This window comes from Dermochelys coriacea, chromosome 12 (genome assembly GCF_009764565.3).
Source record: "Dermochelys coriacea isolate rDerCor1 chromosome 12, rDerCor1.pri.v4, whole genome shotgun sequence".
Taxonomy (NCBI): domain Eukaryota; kingdom Metazoa; phylum Chordata; order Testudines; family Dermochelyidae; genus Dermochelys; species Dermochelys coriacea.
In genome coordinates, this window is record NC_050079.1 from 31,201,559 (window position 1) to 31,225,262 (window position 23,704).

Below are 23,704 nucleotides of genomic sequence, written 5' to 3' on the forward strand. Positions count from 1 at the left end.
AGAGACGAGGGCTGAACTGGGGGAGAAGGCCTGAACCCAGGCTAGAGGGATTTCTAGCCTGTGAAAGGAACATCTGGGGTTTTAAGCTGCAAGTAAATACAAATTGCCCTCGAGACTCTGCAAACTGCTTAAATCATCATTTAGGATGAGAATTTGCTACTCATATCCAATTTCTTTAGTATATTAAGCTTAGATTGTGTTTTTGTTTTATTTGCTAGGTAATGTGCTCTGATCTGTTTCCTATCCCTTATAATCACTTTAATCACTTATACTCTATCTTTTGTACTTAATACACTTGTATATGTTTTGTCTAAAATCAGTGTGTGGAAATTATAACTTGGGGCAGAAAGCTGTTGCATACCTCCACATTGAGGGAGGTGGTGAATTTTATGAGCTTGTGCTGTACAGTTCCCTGAGCAGCACAAGATGGTATAAGTTTGGGTTTACACTCCAGAGGGGGGTGCGTGCCTTAAGAATTGGGAGGTGCCTTATCTGAGCCTTCCCATGCAGAGCTGATCTCAGCATCTCTGTGCAGCTGCAGATGGATGTGTCTGTACCTGTGTGTACGCTGATTGAAAGAACAAGCTTGGAGAGCTTAGCAACTTGTCACAGCAACAAAGTGTGAGAGGGAGCTCAGGCTGGTGGGTCAGGCAGGCTCAGTGGTACTCCAGTTCCAGGTGGCACCCTGAAGGGAACCTGTCACAGGGTGAACATCCAATCACTGACCAGATTGTGCTCTAATTTGAGAGTAGACCTTTAGTCTGCAAATAGCCCATTTTTTCATTGGAACTATTTGTGGACTAATGGTACTACTTAATGTACGTAACTGTGGCAGAAATTGGCATCTTGCCAACAGCATACTATTCAAAACAAACTGCTACTTAGCTTTCCACCATTCTCTCTACTTACATTTGTGATCTGCAGACTTTTAAGGAGATAAGTCAGTATATGATCAAGCATGTGGGTCCCAAATCTGCAAATCCTTTCTCACATAAATTATTTAGATCTTGTGCTATAGAAAGCCAGATGAAATGGTAGTTAGCCACATGAGTGGTCCTGTTGAGTTAGTGGGACAACCTATATGGAGTAAGGTTTTGTGAATTTGGGCTCATAGATTGAATTTAAGTAAATATAGAGAACATTCTTCATAAATGTTGTGTATTCTGCGCCATGTGATATCAAAATAGGCAGTTCTAAGCCATCCACTAGGGCCTTATCTACAGATAGAAGCAGTATGCCTTCAACTACATCAGTATAGTTAAAGTGATAAATCCCTAGAATAAATGTGGTTATACGGGTACAAAGACATTCCCATACAGGAAAGAAATTAAGCTATCCCAGTATAAGGCACTCGCAGAAGGGGTGGTACCGTTATAACTTAGTTGGTTAAAAAACTACACCCCTAATAGACATGGTTACACTGGTACAAATACTGTGTGTAAACAAGGCCTAAATGTTATCTTTCACAAATCCTCTTTGGCTGTGTTAGCTCATGAGATCGCTTGAACTGCAGTGGTAGGGTGACAACAGAATTGAAGTTACTGTGAAGGACCTTCACAATGACTTTCTGTATAGTGCGTGGCTGTTTCTTTATAAACATTGTCAAAAATAAAGAATAATATTTAAAAAAGCAAACACCATTATCTCAAAATAATGTTGCTATTCTAGATATTGTAACAGCTATTGTACTACATTTTACATGTTACCAAGTTTATTTTGAAGCAGTGTTTTATTATTACTATACTATGATTAAATAGTGAGAGTATTGCTTTTCCAGTTGTTCTATTGCAGTATTTAATGAGTGCAATTAAATGGAAAAATTGCCTTTTTAACTGATGATAGTCCATTAGTGTCTCTGTCTGTTCTGAAAAGAAAAGTGAATTATTAGAATGACAAATGAGTTAAAGTTACCACGGTGATGGAGAGGTGTGATTCCGCTCCACATAATCTTCAATTAGTGATCTTTGTAAGAGGATGTTTTTCAAAAGGGTAATAGAGAAGTAATGAGATCAGAAGGAGGTCAAACACGGCCTTCTTCGTTTGGCAGTTTGATTAATTTATTTCTCCTTCTTGCAGATTGCTGTAAGGGGCTTTTGTCACCCAGTGTTTTTCATGGGGCTCTAGTCCAAGTGACTGCTTGTATTAGTCTTTTATGTATCAAAGCATGGTCGTTCACTTGGAATTGAAGGTTTTTGAATGGTCTGAATTTGATCTCCAGCAAGTGCTCATTGATAGTTTTGAAAAGGAACTTTAATAAGTGGTTCTTTTGCAGTTCAATATGTATTCATTTAAAACATTCAGTGAGATTAAGTAAATGGCTAGTGTTTCTAGACACAGTACTTGGGTGTACTGGAGCTTATGTTTGTGGGTGAAGTGTGTTAATTGCATTGGAAGGATAACTCATGTCTGTAGAATTATATACCATTCACATGCTTTTGCTCCGTTATCTTCTTGGAAAGTTTAGCTCTTGAGGTATATAATTAGAAGGTCTCTTTTGCAGACCTCATCTGCTCTTTTTCTGCCATCCTTGTTATCACTTGTACAAAAGAAATAATGTGCTGTTGCATAATAATAATAGTTTGCTAATTCCACCAAGTCCCTGAAATAGGATGATGGTGTTAGGTCCATGTTTTGTTTACTTTATTCCCAACAGTAATTTGTTATATTTTGGTTCTTGCATACATTTGCATTACTATTTTCCTAAAAAATTGAAACGCCAATAATATGTTTCTCAACTTTTTTTTCCTAAAGCAACCAATATCTATACTTCAACACACTGGTCCTAACCTTTGCCCTGGCAGAACTGAAACATACTTACCCTTTGTGCCCTTTAAAGTCTCCTCCTTTATGTTCAAAGCCATACAGAAATTGGCATATTGGTCTTCATTTAAAGTGCCATTCTGATGTTTAAATATATGATGATATCAGCTAGTGCATAACCAGATTATTGCAGTTATATCAAAGATACCCATGCATCTGTTATGCCTTTTAGCTTGGGTGAAAGAGTGATAGTGAAATCTTTTATAACTTTTCCTTACACTCTCGTATAGTCCATTTAATAGATCTCATGTGCAGCTTTTAAGCTTTTGTTTCTTAGCAATAAGGCATTGAGAAGCAAATAGAATATGAAATGATTTAGTGTGCTGGTGGTGTATGTAACCTCTTCTGCTGCAGTGCTATGTATGCTTTTCAGCAACAAGTTTAATGAACATCACTATAAATCAGTGGAAGGAAAGAATGTTTCTGGAATATTTGGGTACAATGAAGCGGCATATGTCCTGGAATTATTGGCCCAAATTCATCACTGTTATAAACCCTTTAAGTCACACTAGGAATGAATTTTGGCCTATTTCTTATGCCCCACTATGTAGGACATATACCTGTCTGTCGTTGCATACGATTTGTATTCCACTCATTTGGGTGGATGTTTTAAAGGGAGAGAATGTGAAATATTGCTTAACACAGAGGATGAGCATTTGAATGGTTCTTTTTCAGGCTTTGCCGTGGACACGAGACTTCGGCCAGGTTCTTAATTTCTTTGTACCTCGGTTTCCATATCTGTTAAATGGGGGTAATACCACTTACCTATCAGAATGTCATTGTGAAGCTAAGTTTGTAAAGTACTTTGAAAATATTCAGTGACAAATTAGATAAGCAATAAAGGCCTCTTATTTTATGGTATGCTTCATTTTATTTAAACTGTTGTCAAACTGTACGGACCTTTATCAGTAAGGGTTGAAAACAGAAATCCTCCTAGCTTCACATAAATGATTAAAGTGGCATACGTAAGTAGAGATTAAAATAAGAAGTCAGTTTTTCTCTATTGCTTTGTTCTTCTATTGTCATTTTGTTTTAAAGTGTCTCTTCAAATGAACTCCTATTTGTTATTGTGCTATCAAAACAGGTAATGAGTTAAGAAAAACACTGGCTTATCATAGAGTATCATAATTCAGGAAAACCCTTAAGTGTGCACTTAAAGTTAAGCATGTGCTTAGTTAAGCAGGTGCTTAAGAACTTCCCTTAATTGGGGCCTTAGTGCTATTATATGACCCCATACAATGTTGTTTTGATTTTAGAAACGACTTGCAGTATAGAGTTGATTTGTAGACACTTTTACATTTTTTTTTCTGCTTGTAATTAGGGCTGTAACAACATGTGAAAGGGGTCGTTAGCACAAATTCATGTGGCTTCTCTCAAGTATCTTCATACAACACTTGCGCCCTTCTCTAAGGCAGAATGTCCATTGTAATCCGTATCATCCTCTCGTCATGCGTCAGAAGTTCCCTGTTCTTAGTCTCAATTGCACAACCTTTTAGAGGCTGCCCCTTTTTTTGTCCCCTCCCCCATATTTGCTGCTCGCCATCTCAATCGTATACCCCACAATTCCCTGGGCAGGTCCCACACTGCCTCCACACTCTTTGCCCCCTCTTTTTGTTTGGGGTTCATATTCCTAAGAGGTTTCTCCTCCATCCTTACACACATTCTCAAGAGGGCATTATGGTAACTCCACCCTTCCTGCCCGCCCCACGTCCCCACAGCGCTGAAATTCTGCCCTCTTCCCACAGCCTCATACTGCTGCTACTAGGCTGCAGCCAGTTTTAAAGACTTCCAGTTCAGGGCCAGAAGAAGGTTGCTGATGATGACCGAAATTGCTAAGGCCTCTGTGCAGCAGAGCATATATATTCCGCTTCTCTGTCCTGCTGAGGAGCAGCCAGCCGGGGTTGGAATGTGAAGAAGATGGCTGCACCCAGGGATTTAGTGTGGGATTAGGGGTTGGTAGGGACATTGCAGACATTTCAGTAGTTGTAGATGGAGTTTGGTACCATGTTCATTGATGGAGGCAATGGTACTCTCCTTTTGCGGTTTGCCTAAAGTCTAGGGCTTCTAAGCCCAGTGGAAGTTACTCCACTGCCTCAGATACAAAAAAGAAAAAAGTGATCGTGGATTACCACATAGTCCAAGCAGTTTGTTATTTCCATGAAATGTTGCTTTGTAAATAGCTAGGTGCCTGACTGTTCAAACACTTGCTACCAGAAGTACACACACCACTGTGAGTGATCTTGTCTATGGTTCTACTCACCATAGGAAGCACTCTATCTGATAGTAAAATGTTTGCAGCATAAGACCCCAGCACAGTAAATTATTTATTTTTAATATGTTGTAAGCTTTGCTTAGCAGGTTGCCTACATTTGGCTTCAGGAAACACCTTTATTTGGGGAACCCTTTGTCTATGGGTCTTAACATAAGACACTTATGTCTTGCCACTTTTATGTGCTTTAGTGAATCACTTTTTATTTTGTGATTGTTTTTGAGAAGGAATATAACCCTTAAAACAAACATTATAGTTCATCCTGTACATTGCTGGTTTAAAAAAAATGTTAATTTTAAACTTCAGATGTGATGACTAAATATCAGAAGGTCTCCTGACTGTAAAATTATTAGAGCAACATACACTGACAGAAACATTTATGGGTCTCTTCCTGTCTCTAGGTCCTCCCCTCCCAGAAAAATATATATGTAATGTACTTATCTATCAAACTTCTCTCTATGAACAGAAAAACTAAAATTAGATTTTTGTAAGATAGAGTGATGTGGCATGTTCTTATTTCAGTGTATGGTAAGGTAATCTTTCAATTTTATTTTTTAAGCAGTCCTCCATAATATAAATAATCTAGTCTTTTCTTGTGCAGGCTGTTTAATTCCGACAGGTTGAAGTTGCCTCCAAAGATTGGCATCAAATTGAGGAAACCATTCATGTAGTAAATAAGATAATTTGTTTCCACCCAAAAAGATTAAAATATAGATTTTTTTTTCTTACCCTGTATGATTTTAACACCTACACTACCTGTTTCTGTCTGATTGAGCTTTCTGACCACGTTTTGGAACCAGTTACTTTTCAGTGTTTTGCTTGTTTTGTTTTTTAAATGTTCTATTATTATTTTAGTTTTACTTGAGTTCCTTACATTTCAATTAATGAAGTCAATAAAGTTATTTATTTACTTAATTTTTCAAAGCAGTAATCAGTGCTCACGTAAGTTCAAAATGTGATGGGAAAAATATAACTTAACATGGAAGTGTATTTGTTTAAAAAAGAGAGAGAGAGAGAGTTCACAAATGATGTTACAAAAGCCATCATAATTTCCTGCTGAAAATTATTTTATACTGGGAAAGAAAATGGCTTGACTTTGAATCTCAAAGCTCTCACTGTGTAGCCAGAGATAGTATTTGGATAGTATTTGTGTTGCATTTTGGTGTCTTTATGGAAATAGACTTGTAGCCAGAAATAAGAGAGAATAATACATGTTAAGTACCTTTTGTGAATTGCTCAGCTGAATAATTAATTTGTGTATTTGGTTTAGTGCTATATGGCTGTGATTAAGGCTACATTACATCTCAGTTGTGTACAGTACAAATATAGAATTGTGAATAGTTCCAAGGACAGTAGATAGGCTAATTCCAGACTAGATACCATTGTGATTGGACACTTTATGAATACCTGGATGGTGGTTTGGATAACAGAGAAATCTTGCATTATGAACTTGACAGCTGTTGGTGATAGATTGTTAGAATATTATCATTCTCTTTTGGAGATTATGAGAAAATTTAGTTTAATGAAAGACAAATAAAAGTTATCTCCACAGATACTTATTGGAGTCCCAGATGTGGAACCCGAGCCATCATGACCGAATCTCTTAGTTTGTCTACACAGGGAAGTTATACTGGTATAAGATAAGGTGTAAATTTAAACCACTGTAATTACACTGAAATAACTCCTCATGTGGCCACTCTTTATACCAGTATCCGAGTGCCTTCTTCCAGTTTAGTTTATGTTGATTTGGAAGCAGTTTAAGCAAAAACGAAAAAAACCCCACATTCTTCTGGAATAAGAAAGTCATAGAATCATAGAGGTTTCAGAGTAGCAGCCGTGTTAGTCTGTGTTCGCAAAAGAAAAGGAGTACTTGTGACACCTTAGAGACTAACAAATTTATTAGAGCATAAGCTTTCGTGAGCTACAGCTCATTTCATCGGATGCATTTGATATCAGGGTTGGCAGGGACCTCAGGAGGTCATCTAGTCCACCCCCTGCTCAAAGCAGGACCAACTCCAACTAAATCAACTAAGGAGGAGTTATATTGGTGTGACTATAGGAGTTTACCTATACTGAAATAATTATACTGGTATACCTGGAAATAAATTGCCTATGTAGACAGCTGTTAGCTTGTGTATCTCTTTCTGGATGCATGTTCTTATCAACACTTAGGCCATATTTGTAATAGAAGTCACTTATACCTCAGTCTACTTTCACCTGATGTTGGACCTGGAACCACTTGTCACATTCTAATACCTGCTTGTGGGCTGTTTGGTGGTGCAAACAATTTCATGTGTTTTTTTGTGGATATAAAAACAAACAGACTGTTACTGAAAATGTGACGCTTTTTTTAATCTGTTTTTGTCAAATGGCAGCCGATTCTGTACAAGAATTCAGGGCTCTTCTATGGTCACCTTAGATTCAGTTAATTACTGTAGAATAATGCTGGCAGGTGGATCCAGTTATCTCCAACTAGAATATAAAAGGGGTGGGGACTAGGATAGAGGAGATCCTGAACTGGGTACCTAGGACCAACTTACCTTAAGGAAGAAACTAATGCTGTCGGGTATTTTGTGCTACCAATAAAGTCTAGAATGGGAGGTGAGTTTGGACACCAAAGTTGTGTGCTCATTCTCAGCTGACTTGCACGCTTGTATCGTGTTTAATTTTTTTCTAAAGGTGAGTTACTTAAGTACTCCTCAAATGCTATTAAGGTTATAGAAGTATCTGCATTATGTTTAATGAAATTTTGGCATGTTGTGACCATCTGTGGAACAAGAAGAGCTCAGCAAATGCGCTTTTTCCTAAATCCTCAAAATGGGAGCTGAGCCACTACCCTGTTCGTTAGAATGCCTCCCAGAATCTATTTGCTTACCCTCATTTTATGGGGGTGATGGCTTATCTGGATGAACTGACCATTGCAGTTTGGTGAGTGCCTTCAATCACGTGTAAAATGAACTAAGTGGTTTGTTGACATCAAACTAAAGTTTAGAGACTGATTTTCAGACCCCAGACTCTACATTTGCACTAACTCTTGCATGTGTAAGTGGTTGATTCTATTGTTATCATGTACAGGTGAAAGAATTTTCATGCACGAAACCTATTTGCCCTGGAATACCTGTCACCTATGTATGCAGCTGTTAATGCTTTTCAGCAGTGACCACTGGTGTTCGTGAACCAAAAATCTGTGTGAGCAGAAAGTTGCACTTATAGAAATGAAGATCTGTTAGAACAGCTGTGAAAATCAGGCTCTCACTGCAGAAATATTTTGTCGAGTATTTCCATATTTGAAAATTAAGCTAAAATACAGAATTTATTAAGCACATCATTGAACTGAAATAATGGTAGAATATATACATATGGCAAATTCTGCTGTAACTCACTTGGTTGTAAATCAGATCTTTCTTTCCTTCTTTCTTTCTATTCCAAAGTCTTATTACTGGGCTCTTTGTATGCCACAATTTTTAAATATTTCACAAGATAGTGCATGCAGTCTTATGTCAGTTCTCATGTGGTTAATTTGCACACCAAATGTTCTAAAATTTTAAGATATATTAAACTTTTCCATAGCCATACTGTATGTTATACTTGTAGTTTTGAGTGACAAAACCACTTAGAGTATGTGACTGTTACCATATCATGTTTTGAAAGGCAAAACAGAACATTATCATCATTTTAATAGGAGCATTACATGATTCATAGGTGTGAATATTTCATGCACTTTACAGTCACCTTGTGCACAAAGGTAAATGGAAAGTAAATCTATGTGTACTTTAGACAGTAAAAAGGCATTACTTGTTACTCCACATAAACATGCAGATTTGATTCTCTCTTCACTCATACTGTAAAAAGAAAGTTTTAAAGTGGTTAGCATACCTGAAAATGTAAATGCACTAGCCTAATATAATGCTGAAGAAAAATTAAGACAAATGATACTGCATCCCTGCCACAAACTGCGGCTGTATAAAATTCACTTTAGTTATTATACTCTGAAATACGGGTACTAAGCCTCCTCTGTGTATGCACAATTTATGTTGAATGCAACTGATCATTTTAATAGACCAAGCAAAAAGTCCCCAAAGTCAATTTTCAAATTATGAACCTTGGAACAGAATATAACAACGATGAACAACAAATAATTCAGATTTTATTCTGAACTGCAGATGAAACCATTAAAGGTACAGTATGCTGATTTGGAAAAGCATTTCTTACCTATCAGAAATGGGCAAGAATTATAGAAGGGACATTTTTTTTAAAAAGTTCTTTTTAGTGTTCGTTTTTCATGAGACAATTCATATACCTAACAAAGGGGATATATTTGAAAGAAGTTGATCAGGATAAAAATCTTGGCATCATTGTGTTAAGTGTATATGGGACTTAGAAGACTTCTGTTCAGTTCCTAGCAGGCCTCTGATCTCCTGTATGACCTCAGGCAAATCAATTCACCTCTCTTTTTCTTCTAACCCTTTATAGGTTTTGGTTAGACTAGCGTTTTTGGGACAGCAACTGTCTTATTCATTTGTACACTGCCAAGCACAATGAAGAGTAGATCTTGGTTACCACTACTTTAATATTAGCAATTAATAATAATTACTAATTAATTAATTAGTAATTTATAGTAATTGGTAATAACAAATAGTTTTCCACAAGACATTTCCAAGGGAAATTTATAGTTTCAGCTGCACAATGTGCACCTACTAGCATTAATTATCCTCTTTGACCACAAGGCTCGTCATTGCTCTTTTAGAAGTGTATGTTTATTGTGGACATTGTCAATTCACAGAGGGACCTGCTCACATCCCCGCCCCCACACCTTCTGCTTCATTGTGAAGGCTTGAATTATTGCTATTTCTTACACTTTAACTACTTTGTGTTTACAATTTATTTTTTATTCTTTTGTGTTTGCATATTGGTCCATTTCCTATAAGTTGTTTGCTTCATAAATAAAGGCCTGATTTTTCAGCCTCTCTTCATAAACACTTCCAACAGCTGATGATGGAATTTTTACACATTCGCATGTGAAAATTCTATTACCAGCATTCATGGCTTTAGTCTACCAACATGTTTCCTCTCCAGTGGAGGCCAATGGATGAGAGGTCACTGAAATTAGGCCCACACCTATTAAATAAGATGTTAATTATTTTTCCCTTTGCCACTATTTATTCAGTTTTGAACAATAAGACACTGGTATATTTTTATACTGTACCAGAATAAGGGATCACTTAAGTTCCCCATAATTCCTGATTCATACAGCAATGTTCAGATACATCTTAAAGTGCTTTACAAATATAGCTGAAACATTTTTAAAAATAGGGGCAAAGTGCAGCTTAATAGGAAAACACAAACCAACTTTATGACCAAACAAACCTACAGGGTTGATTTGGAATTAAAACCCAGTTTAGAATTGCTAATAACTTTAAGCAATGAACTCCACAATTTGGGCTAACCATAGCAAAACTCTTTTTCTCTAAGTAATTGTAATTTGATCATCACCAGTATAAAGCAAAGGATATGATCACCTTATTAAAAAGTGCAATTGTGAGGTCCTGTAAAGCTTTGTAAATGAAGAGAGAAATTCTAGTGCTTTATAATCATGTAAAATGCAGTAATAATATAGGATGCAGTTATGCCATTTGCAACTTGGGTGCAATGGACCAGATTGCTCCCTTCCACAGAAAGGGGAAATAAAAGTCCTTTGAGGCTGAACCTGTTCTCTGGTGGAATAGATTAAGGTTCACAAATTTCAAAGTTTGTGGCCTCTCCCAGTTTCACAGATCTCATGGATCTATGAGGAAGTGGAGCTCTTGCAAAATATGCGTAGTAACTTTACTCAGAGAGAGAACAGCTGTTCTCTTTGATGTTCAAAGATCCTCTTTCAGGATCCCTGCTTCTATTGTCTGGGGTCCTCTTGTGGTATGAGATCCAGAGGAAAGCCAGATGGAGGAAGTACAGATGCCTGCTATTTTACTTTCAGTCCAGATTTCTGAACAGGAGCAGAGTTGGGGACAGTGCTGCACACAGCGGCTATTCCATCTTGTCCTCAGTCTCATCTTCTGAAATCCACCTATCTCCTTCTGTGGGCAGTGTGAAGAATAGTGTCGTAAAGCACCATTTCCCCCCTTCTGCATAGAAAGAGGGATCTCCATGTGTGGGAAGAGTCCTCCACATGGAGCCACCTGTACCATTCTGTTCCAACATTCTTAGGGAAGTCCAGGAAGAGGCAAAACATTCTAATAATTGTTTCGGTTTGTCTATTCAGCAAAGACAATGTTTGTTTGTATTCTCCCAATATTGGCATTGAGTCTTTTAATAGTGTCTCATTTCTTTCTCTATTCCTGCCTCTGTAGTCAAATAAACCCACCTCCCCTGCCTGTCTGTTATGGGTTCAGAGAGTAGGCTGCAACTTTAATAACCAGATGGTTATCCAGTGGTCTGTGTCACATAATGGAGTGGGTCAGTCCCAAAGAGGGTTCTTATCTCCTTGTTCCACCATCCTCACGGTGGAACTTGCAGGGAATGAGGCTAAGCGATTCTCAATGGAGGGCTGTGGTAAAAGCTACCATTAGGGATGGGAACAATGTAGCCCCCTTCAGAATACAAGGGGGGGGAACCCATCTCCTTGTACTGGTCTTCCCTAATAAAGAAATCAGACAGCATTGTCCCTGGAAGGCAGTTACTGAAGATTATTCAACTCCAGAAGTAGTCTGAAAAAGAAGCAAGAATGTAGAGCTCTGATCCCTTTGTGACAGAACATGTTTCCTAACTTAATCAAGACTCGTAGTTATTATGGGAATTGTTGCATCAGGAAAGCAGAGATGACATCTGTGTGTTGATATATAAATATTAAAAGCTATTACAAACTGCTAGAGAGGGGCTCAACCAAATAGCATATAGGCCCCTGTTTCAGACACACTTTCTGCTCTTCTCTCAGCTTCGGACCCTTATTTCCTGCTATTTCCGCTAACTCCACCCATATACTTCCAGCCTCATGCACTTTTAGTTTAGATTAAAGAAAACAACAAAGAGAGCAAGCAAGTCAGTATTTCCAGGAGAGGGAATGCAGTGTACTTCTCTCCCTCTGATTCTCCACCTTGAATTGCCTCATTGAACTCCAGCCGAGTAGACAGGTAGAAATAATTCTTGGGCTAGATTTGTGTGCTCTGATTTAAGGTATAAATGAAACATTGCATGGATTAATCCATTATTTTAATTGTCTGTTATTTAATGTCAGTCGAGTAGCTTCTGTTCTCAGAGGAATGCTTTTCCTGCTTTCCACTGCCATAGAACAGTGCACACAGAGAATGAATATGCTTGTCTGGATGGACTATTTCTGGAAATATCGAACTGTTATACATTGAACCTAATTTTATCAAATGTTTCTTAAAGCTGAGATGTTCTAAAATCATCAGAATAGAAGGATGGAGAGAGCAGAGCAGGTGTCCTTGTTATTAAATCCTTTCTCGGAGGTTTTGAGAGAAAAGAAATTGCTCTTTAATTTGACATGTTTACTAGTTTCTTTCTGATATTTCTCTCTTTGAACCATGCTTTAAAAACCTCCACTTAGTTACTCCAGACTTATGGTAGCTTAACTAGGAGCAGAATCTGTCTATTTCTGCTTCACCTTAATGTGCTGATCTACTTTAATCAAAATCAGGGGACCTGATTCCTCATTGCCTTGCTCCTAGGGCAGTCATTTACAGATCAGAAAGGTGATTTTTACACCCACTTTAAACAGGTGAAAATGACTGCAAAAGGCAGCAAAGAAACCAGTCCCCTTGATATAATATGTTGTTTTTCCAAATGGGAAGTACCATGTTTTTATTGTACAGTCTTTCCTAGGCGTTTTTTTTTTGTGATTCCATTTTCTCTTTTTTTTTGGACAGCAACTTCCCCCCCAAGAACAAGTCTATTTCAGATCTTGTCTTTTGCTCTTAAATTGCATTAATCCAATGCTTTAAAAGTAATTCCATGTAAATCTTTTTTAATTAAAAAAACGTGATAGAAGTGTTATGTAGGGTGACCAGATGTCCCAATTTTAAAGGGACAGTCCTGATATTCGGGGCTTTTTCTATGTAGGTGCCTATTTCCCCCGCCTCGCCCTGTCCTGATTTTCACACTTTCTATCTGGTCACCCTAGTGTTGTGTCCTGTGTATTGACCTGGTGCACTTTTAATTCTTCTTGAAGCTGCCATTTTTGGTTAAATCCAAGAGTATTTAACAGCAAATTGCAACTATTCCAAACTCAACCTTTTTCTTATGGCATCTGTTGTTGATTAAGTTGCAGAAATACTTCCTGTCCATTTCCCAGTATTTTACAGTATTTTGCATTTGGATACTGCTTTTCCAAAATGATTTCCACAGTCACTTAAGCAGCTGTGAAAAACTCAAAATGGTAACCTGTTTTAATAAGTACCAAGTAATTACTCAGAACAAGTTACCCATATCACAGGGTTTTTAATTAGTTGTGTAATTAGTACAGTTTTTAGATAATTTCAAAGACTATTTTTTAAAAAGTAATTTACTGCTCCCCAGTAAGTTGATATGTGGCAGCTATGGAGGGATTTGTCAATTATAGGACACACTGGGCCCTATAGACACAGGGTCATACTGGAAGTGGTTCAGAGACACTCTTTCCCATTGGACATCCTGGAACTCTTTGGGGATCTTTTGTCTACTCTTTTGGGGGGTGATTTTCTCTTGGGATAGCCACCTGTGTCCCTGCCAATCATATGTCTAGACCTGAAAGGGTCATCAAGGTGCAGTCCCTCCATGCAGGAGAGCTTGGAGTATGCGACTGTGATAAGTCCCTGTGCAGTGGCTTGCCAAAGGAGGAAAAGCTTTCTGTGCCCTCCCTCACACATTCACATCTAGACGGGCACTAGACATAGTCTGGCTTGTGTAGGTCTTCCAGGTTGGGAGCTATGAATGGCATCAACTGAGATAGTGATATAGCCTTTAAAATAAGCTGGATAATGTAATTTATTTTTGTATGGGTCAGATAATACTAAATGCCTATTCTGTGGAAGAATCTTATTTTAGTACTTTGGTGAGCCAGGTCTGGCATCTAGCCAAGTCAGTGTGGCACCTAAAATCCCTGTATCCTCGGACCATCTCTTTTTGTGTCAGGTTTAAGGGTATTTGGTCAGTTCTCTATCGTTATTCTTTTCAAATATAGAATGGTATATTGTCCAAAGGCTAGGCAGAAAAAGTGTGTAATTAGTGTGTTTCACTAGGCTGAACAGAATACTCGGCAAGGTATAGAGAGATTTGATGGTGTTTATGAATGAATGTCATTATTTTGACAGGATGATGAATTAACATGCCCGGCTTTGGTGGCTAAGTTTCATGAGCAGTTTTGTGTGGTCTTGTCAGTCCAGGGACTTGTGGTAGTTTCTGAAACAGCATTGTGGGTGTTGGAGAGAGAAATCACAGTGAAGTGAAAGGAAAAGCACTCTCTAAAGTTATTTTGTTTTAGAATTGCATCTAGTCTTTGTAAGTATACTTAAACTATTATCCCATTAAGTATGATTTGACACAATTTCTCTATGGTTTCTCACTTTTTACAATGTTTACTTATTCACACCATTTTTAATTGTTTTAACTACAAATACATTATTTTGGGCAGGGAGTGATTAGAGGGCTGAGATTTTCAAAGGGATTTGGACACTGTATTTCTGTCAACTTTAGTAGGAAGTGGGTTCCATTGGCAAAACTTTCAAAAGTGTTTAAGTCACTTAATCTCAGGGCCATATTTGCAAAGGTATTTAGGTTGCTTAAATGTGCAGATAGTTGCTTTTGTAAATCCCACCAAGAACCTTGGAGAGTTAAGTGCTTAACTCACTTAAGTGTTTTTGTAAATCCTACCAGGTACCTATCTGCATATTTAGGCACTTAAATACCTTTGTAAATATGGCCCATAAATCCCATTGAATTTCAGTGGGACTTAGAATCTTAAGTGGTACTTTTGAAAATGAGACTTGGACTCTGATGTCATTTAGGGCCAGATTTTGAAAGGTATCTAGGTGCCTAAATATGCAGATAGGTGCCTTGTTTTGATTTTCGAAAGTGTCTAGTGCCTAACTTCTGTTGATTGCCTATATGTATTTTAGGTGCTTAAATAGCTTTAAAAATCTGACCCTTTCCTCTTTTGAAAACTTAACTCCAAATTCCTCAAGCAGTTTTGAGAAACTTAGCCTATTGTTTCTATCTTTATTTGCTTTCTTTATATTGAGGAATTCCTTGGTGCCCGTTGTGATTATGTCTGTGCATCTTCTAATAGATGAAAACCAAACACATATAAATGGGTGTTGCTGATTATGTGAACATTAAAAAATAAATTAGAAAAGCTCAATATTGCAGAGAACAGTGCAAGGCTTATTCATTCTCCCTAAAGTTGACCCTATTTCTCAAAATATAAATTTGCCCTTTAATCGACCTGTAATAAAGAAAAGCCTTCTCTGTTGGATCATCCCATCCATATAGTTTCAAGAAAACTCTGAGGAGAATAAATGAGCTGTATATCATGCCCTGAAGTGCAAAACACCCAAGCTCTGTTGCCCCAAGGGAGAGAGGTATGGGTTCCAGAGTCAAGGATATATCAAAAGAAAATGCCTTGCAACCAGCCCACTTTTTTTTTTAACCCAGGATGCTGTGAGCTAGATGCTGAAGTGCCCCTGCTGGTGGCAAATCCTGCAGTGTAGCACCTACAGTATTGACATGGTGTCAGTGAGCTGAATACCTGTCAGAACATTCTTTTGCTGTGCTCTTAAGGCGGCCAAATTCGTGCGCAACACTGACCTCAAGCAAAAAAAGCCAAAGGTGTTGTAGAAAACACTGCCTGTGGTGCTGGGAAGTTCTACCAGGAGGGAGGAAGGAAGGAAGAGAGGGAACAGCCATAGCATTACACTAGTAAGTTATGGCTAGCCAGTTGGTCTAACTAGTAATTAATTGGAAAAATTAGATCGTTCTTACAGAATATAGTCTCTGGGTTCCACCTCGTAGCTGAGTCATAGAGTTGTTCTAAAATATAAAACCAATTTCCTCTATTAGAAAATTAATTGAACTGCTTTTTTGTTAATTTTCCAGGAAAGCAATTTGCCCTCACATTTGGAATGTATCTGAACAGCTGTTACTTTGATTGTTAGATTATTTAATATTTTAAAAGAACACCCAAAGAGACTCTAAATACATCTTTGAAAAGAGAACTACATTACCTGTTTAATAGGGTGAAACTCCTCATATACTTCTTTTTTTTCTTTGTTGTGGCAGTTTTATTGCTATTTTTTCCTCTTTTTCAATTTTTCTCCTTGAAACAAGTTTGTGCCACCAGGAAAAATGACACCTCTTTTATGTGATTGTTTTTTTTCTTTCAGTCTATTGATTAAAAAAAAAAATCTTACTTCTGAGAAATGAAACAGGCTAAGCCCCCTGCACTGCAATGGGATTTGAATGAGTGAACCATTGTGTCCATTATGAACCCCACTGATTTCACTGAGATTCTGCACCGGCCTGCTCACATAGCTCCCATTGCAGGATCAGAACCTATATCTATATAATAATTTTACTTCTAAATTCTCAGAAAATTCATTCTCTACCCAGTTGTTTAGTGCTGTCATTTGGGGAGGTGCATATGGCGTGCTTTTCATACACAGCAAAGAGTTTAAATTCCCTGCTTTAAATGCAAAACTCATCTCAACTTTAACTATGGTGCCAGAACTCGTGTCTTTGTCATTTAAAATACAGTGTGAGGCCCCAGTCCTGCAGATACTTATGCTTATCTTTACTAGCATTAGTCCCATTTCAAGTATTTCAGGGGGACTGTTCATGGTAGTAAAGGTGAGCATGTGCGTAAGTGTTGCAGTATCATGACGTATGTGAACAACATATACAGAGATGCGATGAATGTGATTAATTGCAGTCAAAAGATAATCTGGCTTTAAGATTCTACTCAATAAGTTTATGGAGGAGATGGTATGATGGGATAATGTGATTTTGGTAATTCAATGATCTTTAAATATTCAGGGTAAAAAGGCCTAATCCCCTGAGATGGGATTTTAGATGGATGGGATCTGAGTTACCCAGGAAAGAATTTTCTGTAGTATCTGGCTGGTGAATCTTGCCCATATGCTCAGGATTTAGCTGATTGCCATATTTGGGGTCGGGAAGGAATTTTCCTCCAGGGCAGATTGGAAGAGTCCCTGGAGGTTTTTTACCTTCCTCTGTAGCATGCGTCACTTGCTGGAGGATTCTCTGCTCCTTGAAGTCTTTAAACCATGATTTGAGGACTTCAATAGCTCAGACATAGGTGAGAGGTTCTTCGCAGGAGTGGGTGGGTGAGATTCTGTGGCTTGCGTTGTGCAGGAGGTTGGACTGGATGATCATAGTGGTCCTTTCTGACCTTGGTATCTATAAATTGTATAAATAATGCTGTATTATTATTGTTTATTAAGATTCTTACTGGACTTTACATTAAAAGACTTATCCCATAATTCTATGCAGTATTGCTCCCACCTTGTCTCTGTATTATCCCATAACTGTCATTTCAACTCTCTGTAGTGTGAAGTGGATCATGTTCCACATCTTACTTTTAAATTATTTAAAGTGTGAGTAACCAACTTTCCTTGTACAGGTCTCTTCATTTACTGGAGACCTTGAAACTTCAATCTCTTGTGGAGGTAAATGCCTGCAGATCTGCATCATGCCTGGAATGCAGATTACATTAGAGCAATTGCAAAAATATTTGGAAAAGAGGAGCTGTCTTTTTTTTTTTTTTTTAAAAAAAAAAAAAAAAAAACCGCAACAAAGAAACAAAGGTGGGGGGTGATTTTCAAAAGTTTAGCAGAGACAGGGGGTCTTACGTTGCTAAACCCCATAGTACATGCTTTTGAAAATCTGTCCCATATTTTGTATTTGTGGTAGAATTTAGGAACAGTTGCCTTCACACTAAACCATGTCACATCAAAGAGATTGTGCTGGTGTTACCAAGGGCATAGATCAATCATAAATTTGATCCCTATCATTTTTAAAGCTGGTGAGAACTCTTTAATAATAAGGTTAGCCCACGTAGTTCATTGGATTGGTATGACACTTTGTGTAGCTTGCTCAGGTGAATGTAAAGAATGGAACAAAACAGTTTTAAAAGGCATTTCACACAATTATTTTCTGCTTGCTGATACAGCACCAAGTAGGTGTTTTGGAATGTAAGTCTAGATTTACAGTTTACAAACCCTTAATGTAAAAACTACAGAAACAGCAGCCAATTACTCTCAGGAAAATTATGAAAGTTCTATTGGTGGTACAAAAAACTGCATGTGACTGGTTTCAATTAGTAAGAGAAAACATTACTAGGTCAGCTTTGAATATGTGTATGTGCACATGGATATGTGCTGATAAGGAAGGACATTGTGTAATGAAAACCTATTCAGTTTTTTGAAGCACCTTAGATCACTGGAGGTTACTTTGATGTTGCAATGGAGATATTCAAGATCTAAAACCAAATAATGATTTTTGAAATATTTTAAAAATCCTCTCCTATTTTTTGCTCCAGCTGCACAGACACAGAGAAGCACAACTTACAGACCTTAGCTAGAATTTTATTTCTTCTTCCCATGACTTCAAAGAAACGATATGTTGTGGTCTTGCCACTTATGAGAGTATATCAACAGAATCACAAAACTAGAGTATTAGGTTATTACTGCAGTAGTTTGAGAATCAACTACCATTACAGAAATAATGTGTTCAAATATTTAACATTACAAATGTTAAGAACACATTGAACCTTGATTGCATGTAACCATATTAAAGAAACCATGCATTTATACTATTTAGGAAATTTAGAACTTATGAAAGCAGTGTGAAAACAGATTTTCCTTATATTGACACTGTTTGTGGAGGGGGGAGGAAGGGAAATCTTTGGTACATGTTATGTCCCACAAGGAAATACAATTCATTTTCCTGAATTACAGTACAGTGTTTTGGGGAAAATATTAAAATGAGAAGTATAATACTACTTTCCTATTGGTCACATTACCTACATGCTGGGTTTTGCAAGGTCAGCAGTTATTCTGAAGTTGAGCAGAAATGGCTTCACTGGCTTTAACTTTACCAGTGCCCTTGATGAGGTGCAGAGTTGTCAGTATTCTCGTAAAATTCCTCAGTGATGGCTTCTTCTGTTCTCTTTATTTCCTTAACTGAACATCTGTCTAATTGTTCACCTCCATTGCTTTAGTGCTTTCCTCATCCTTTCTCTGTTTCCAGACAATAAACTTTATTTTCTTCATAAGAATTCAGTCTATGCAAGGGTATTAGGCAGCTTGTTTGCACCTTTTAATTTCTGGAAGTTTTCCAGAAGGGCTTTTGCAGTAGTTCCAATGGGTTCATCAGTGAATCATGTAACATAATGCAGCATTGTGTTTGGGTTTTTATCCATTACCTTCTGTTTATAAACATCTGCTTGGAAATTTTCTTTCTGAATCTAAAAAAAAATATCTTTTAGATTTTTGCATGTGGCATATGGGTAAGACCTACAGTACCTGATTTTTTTTTTTTGTCAGGTGTTCAGGTATGTACAGCAAGTGTTTAATTTAAAGGTTGGAGGGGGAGGTAGATTATTTATTTAAAAATAAAATTTTAAAGATGGAACTATGCAGAAAAGCAATTTTTTAGCTATTTAGTATTAGCTGACAATGTTTTTATTTTTAAAATTTTAACAACTGTGAATATACAGAAAAGTGACCAACATCCAGAGTTATACAAATATCTAGAGATCTTTCTCTCCTTGAGACACCATTATTATTCACAAAAATAACTGGTGGGTTTGTTCTGTTAATGTTCAGTGCTTGTTACGCTTTCTTTAATTGTTTTCCTTGTCTAAAAGGCTTTTTATCAAGGGCATGCATTGATTGTGCTGGCAAATATTTTCAATGAAGACTAGTTTTCAATCATTGTTTTCAGCTGTTACCCTTACCACAGTTAACAACACTTCCCAGTATTGAATATGTCTTTTTTTTTTTTAAACTTCTACTAATGTTACACAAAAACTTTAAAATTCATTAAGGTAGCGTGTACAGCCTATTATAATATGCATATACACCAACTTCATTAGAGGTATTCAAAAGGGCCAAGTCAGTGGTATATAGAGAGCATTTAAAAAACACTGCCAGTCAATATTTACTATTTAGTAGCATACAGAAGAAAAATAAACGTAAGAAGAACAGGATAGAGTGAAATTGTCTATTTTATTATTGATGATACATTTTTCCTTGAGTACTTTTGCAGCGCATGAATTGGAATTTGATACTGAAAAAATGTGGCTATGTGCATACTTAGTTACAAAATGAAAATTTCAGGGGTTTTCATGCTGAACGATTTTAAAAATTAATACAGACTTTGGGCCTAATTCTTAATTATGCTAAGGTCGCATAATTCTTACATTTAAGGGCACTTCAAGGCCCCTTTTTAATGTCAGAATAGTGTAAAGTGGCCTTAGTGTAAATTAAAATCAGACTCCTGGAGTTGACTGAATTGAGCTGTATGTATTGGTCAGCAAAATTGCTTTGCCAATTTTTTGGTCTAGAAGTTCATCTTACATTGGTGTAAATCTTAAGAAGTTACTGGAGTTACTTCTGATTTACACAGGTGCAGTTGAGATCAGAATCTGGCCTTTTATCTGGTGCTTTGATCACTATCAGAATAATACCAAGTAGGCCAAATTCAAAAGACCTCATTCCAGCCTTTACATTTACATCTCTGATTATTTTGCACATGGTTTTTTCATGCCTGTATTTTTGTTCATAAATCAATACACAAACTTTCTCTTGTTTATGCTTGCAAATCAGGTAGTTAAGTGCCTGCACACATGATGTGTGTATTCAAAAACAAGTTGCTCATATTCATATGAGACTTTGTACATGCAAAAAGATAGACTTGAAAAATGTTCATTCAATATTGTGAGCATGATCCTGCAAATCCTTACTTGTGATAGAAGTCATCATCAATGTGAATATATAGTGAATATATAGTTTCATTAACTTCACTTTCCCACAATTGGCCACTTATGAAAATTTGTCCTGAAATGTTTTTGCAAAAGTATGCAGCTACTTAACTTAGGGGATGTGAACAGTTGTGGGCACAAGGAAAATTATTTAGTCATCCAACTAAACTTTGTGGGTACAAATCCGTTAGACATCTACATTTTTTACTTTATACCCAGAAAATTAGACAGTTTGAGGCCCCTATAAAAATCTTGTCATAAATACTCAATATTAAGTTCTGCAAAATCTGCCTACACTCCATTTCTTCCTTTGTGCATGGTAATTTATCTCATATAATTATTCCTGTTCACTTGGAGAACTTCTAAAATTATTCATATTAAGGAAGTGACATTTTTAAAAAATATCCATATCTGGATTGATTTTCCTGAGAAATAAAGTATATTTCTGGTAATAAGAGAAAGTGAAAGTACCATACTTAAAATCTACTGGTGAGCCTTAATGTACTGTATAGAAGCCGTAGTGAATTTCTGTACCCGGGGGTGTCACTGTTCTGCCAATTGATTCTGTGACAGTAGGTGTTCTTACAGTACAATAACCCCATTTTAAATATTTTTAATTTTTTTTTAAATTACTTTTTTATCTGACAAATATTGTCCGATTTATTTTAATATTGTTGTGATTCCATCTTCATGCTTTCCATTAAGGAAACATAGTGTTTTGCTAGTCACTTGTGTAGTTCATGAACTACGACTGTCTTTAACTATTAGATATTGTTGTAGCTCAGGCCTGGTCTACACTAACATTTAGGTGAACCCAGATTTGCTGCTCAGGGGTGTGAAAAATCCACATCCCTGAGCGGCAGTGCCTCTCTGGGAAGTGGACTACCTGTGCCAGTGGGAGAACTCTTCCCATCGGCGTATAGTGTCTACACTGAAGTGCTACAGGGGTACAGCTGCAGCTGTGCTGCTGAAGTGTTTCAAGTGTAGACAAGTCCTCAGTCTGAACATTGCTTCCAGGAGGGAAGACTGCCCAGAACATCAGTGATCTTACTTGTTACTTTGTTTTATAAATAATCTTGTTAATCTTTGTGTTATAAATAATTTTGTTTTTTCCTGCAACAAATAAATCTTTGGGCCTCCCTGCAAAAAATAAAACAAAACACATATTTGTGGTTACAGTATAATAAAAATAAACCATTTGGCATGACTGCAGCTGACATTTATCAGCCTATTTGTGGGTGCTCTTTCTCTCTCTGTATAATACAGAACATAATTTGTCACTTTGTAAATACATTCCAGCCTAAATCCCTGCCAGCCTCTGTTAGTGTTTGAAGGATTAATGCACTGCACAGTGCATGTCTGTACTTTCAGGCCACAACATAGCTTATGATTATGAATCTTGAAAAAGCAGAGAAAAGGGGTGTCTTTTTTTGTAGATGCTTAAACATTTGCTGCCTTTTTGGCCATTATGGTTTTCTTGTCTTTACTTTTCATCTGTACAGGTGGTATTCACCATTTCTATAGTCGTAAAGTCTGTACGTTGAAATCAATTGTAAGCATCTTCCATGCTTGTGTGTATATGAAGCTTTATTATGAGAGTGCACATATGAAACCCTAGATCTGATTTTGTTTTTTAGACAACATTTTATTACAATAGTAGTTAAACAAGATGATCTCTTATTTTGCTTCTTGTGGAGGTTTTCAAACATTAATTGAGGATATTTATTTCCCCATAAATCTTATACCACGTCTTTCCAGTCCAGATGTGACCAGCAACCAATAGATAGAGGTAATTAAATGTCCTGACTTTGCAAGCTTGTCTTCCATCTACTAAGGCTTTAGTTGAGAGTGTCAAATTTATTTAATCTTAGGACCTCAATTTGGATTTGATCAAGATTTCAAAAGTAAACAAAAAGGGTCTGTACTTTCTAGGTCATCCAAAATCAGACCTTTCATTGTTGATTTTTAGAAATATATTCATGCCATCAAGTTAGTCTTTCAGAATTTGAAGAAATTGAAGTATTTGAATAGAACACTAAAAGTTCTATTACAGATTGCCAGGCAAGCTTTATTGTTCTGTAACCAAAATAGAAATGTTTGTTAGAAAAGTAAGCAACATACAAAATATATTGCCAGGATTCTTTCAGATTCCTTAGGAGAATCTCAAAAGAATCTCTTGGAAAATATTATCTAGATTTGGGGAATGGTGGGCGAGAAAAACAGTAGATTCTCAAATAACTACCAACAGTTCAAGTACATTCAGAAATGAACAAATTGCAAATCCTACTGCAAATCTGTCATAGTATTGAAATAAATTGTATCACTGATAGGTCTTAAAATGAGGAATCATCATCGAATGGGTGTATTTCAAGTGGGGCCCTGCAGGGATTGCTTCTATGCTATTTAACATTTTTATCAATGATCTGCAAGAAAATATAAAATCATCACTGATAGTTTGAAAATGACACAAAAATTAAGGGACTCTTGAGTAGGAGGTTATTTTACCTTGGTATTTGACACTGGTGCAACTGCTGCTGGCATACTTTGTCTAGTTCTGGTGTCCATGATTCAAGACAGATGTTGATAATTTGGAGAGGGTTTAGAGAAGAGCCATGCAAATGACT

At 36.9% G+C, this 23,704-nt stretch overlaps 1 protein-coding gene across 13 annotated transcripts in view; it reads left to right on the forward strand.

Annotated features, from left to right (window-relative positions):
• WWOX (WW domain containing oxidoreductase) overlaps positions 1-23,704 on the forward strand; it is a 690,060-nt gene that overhangs the window by 124,812 nt on the left and 541,544 nt on the right. The window contains exon 6 of one of the 13 annotated variants that reach the window (XM_043495038.1): positions 6,642-6,729. The exons of the other annotated variants lie outside the window; for them this stretch is intronic. Coding sequence (XP_043350973.1) covers positions 6,642-6,683 — 42 coding nt within the window. The 3' untranslated portion in view covers positions 6,684-6,729. The remainder of the gene's footprint in view (positions 1-6,641; positions 6,730-23,704) is intronic. 13 annotated transcript variants of the gene reach the window in all.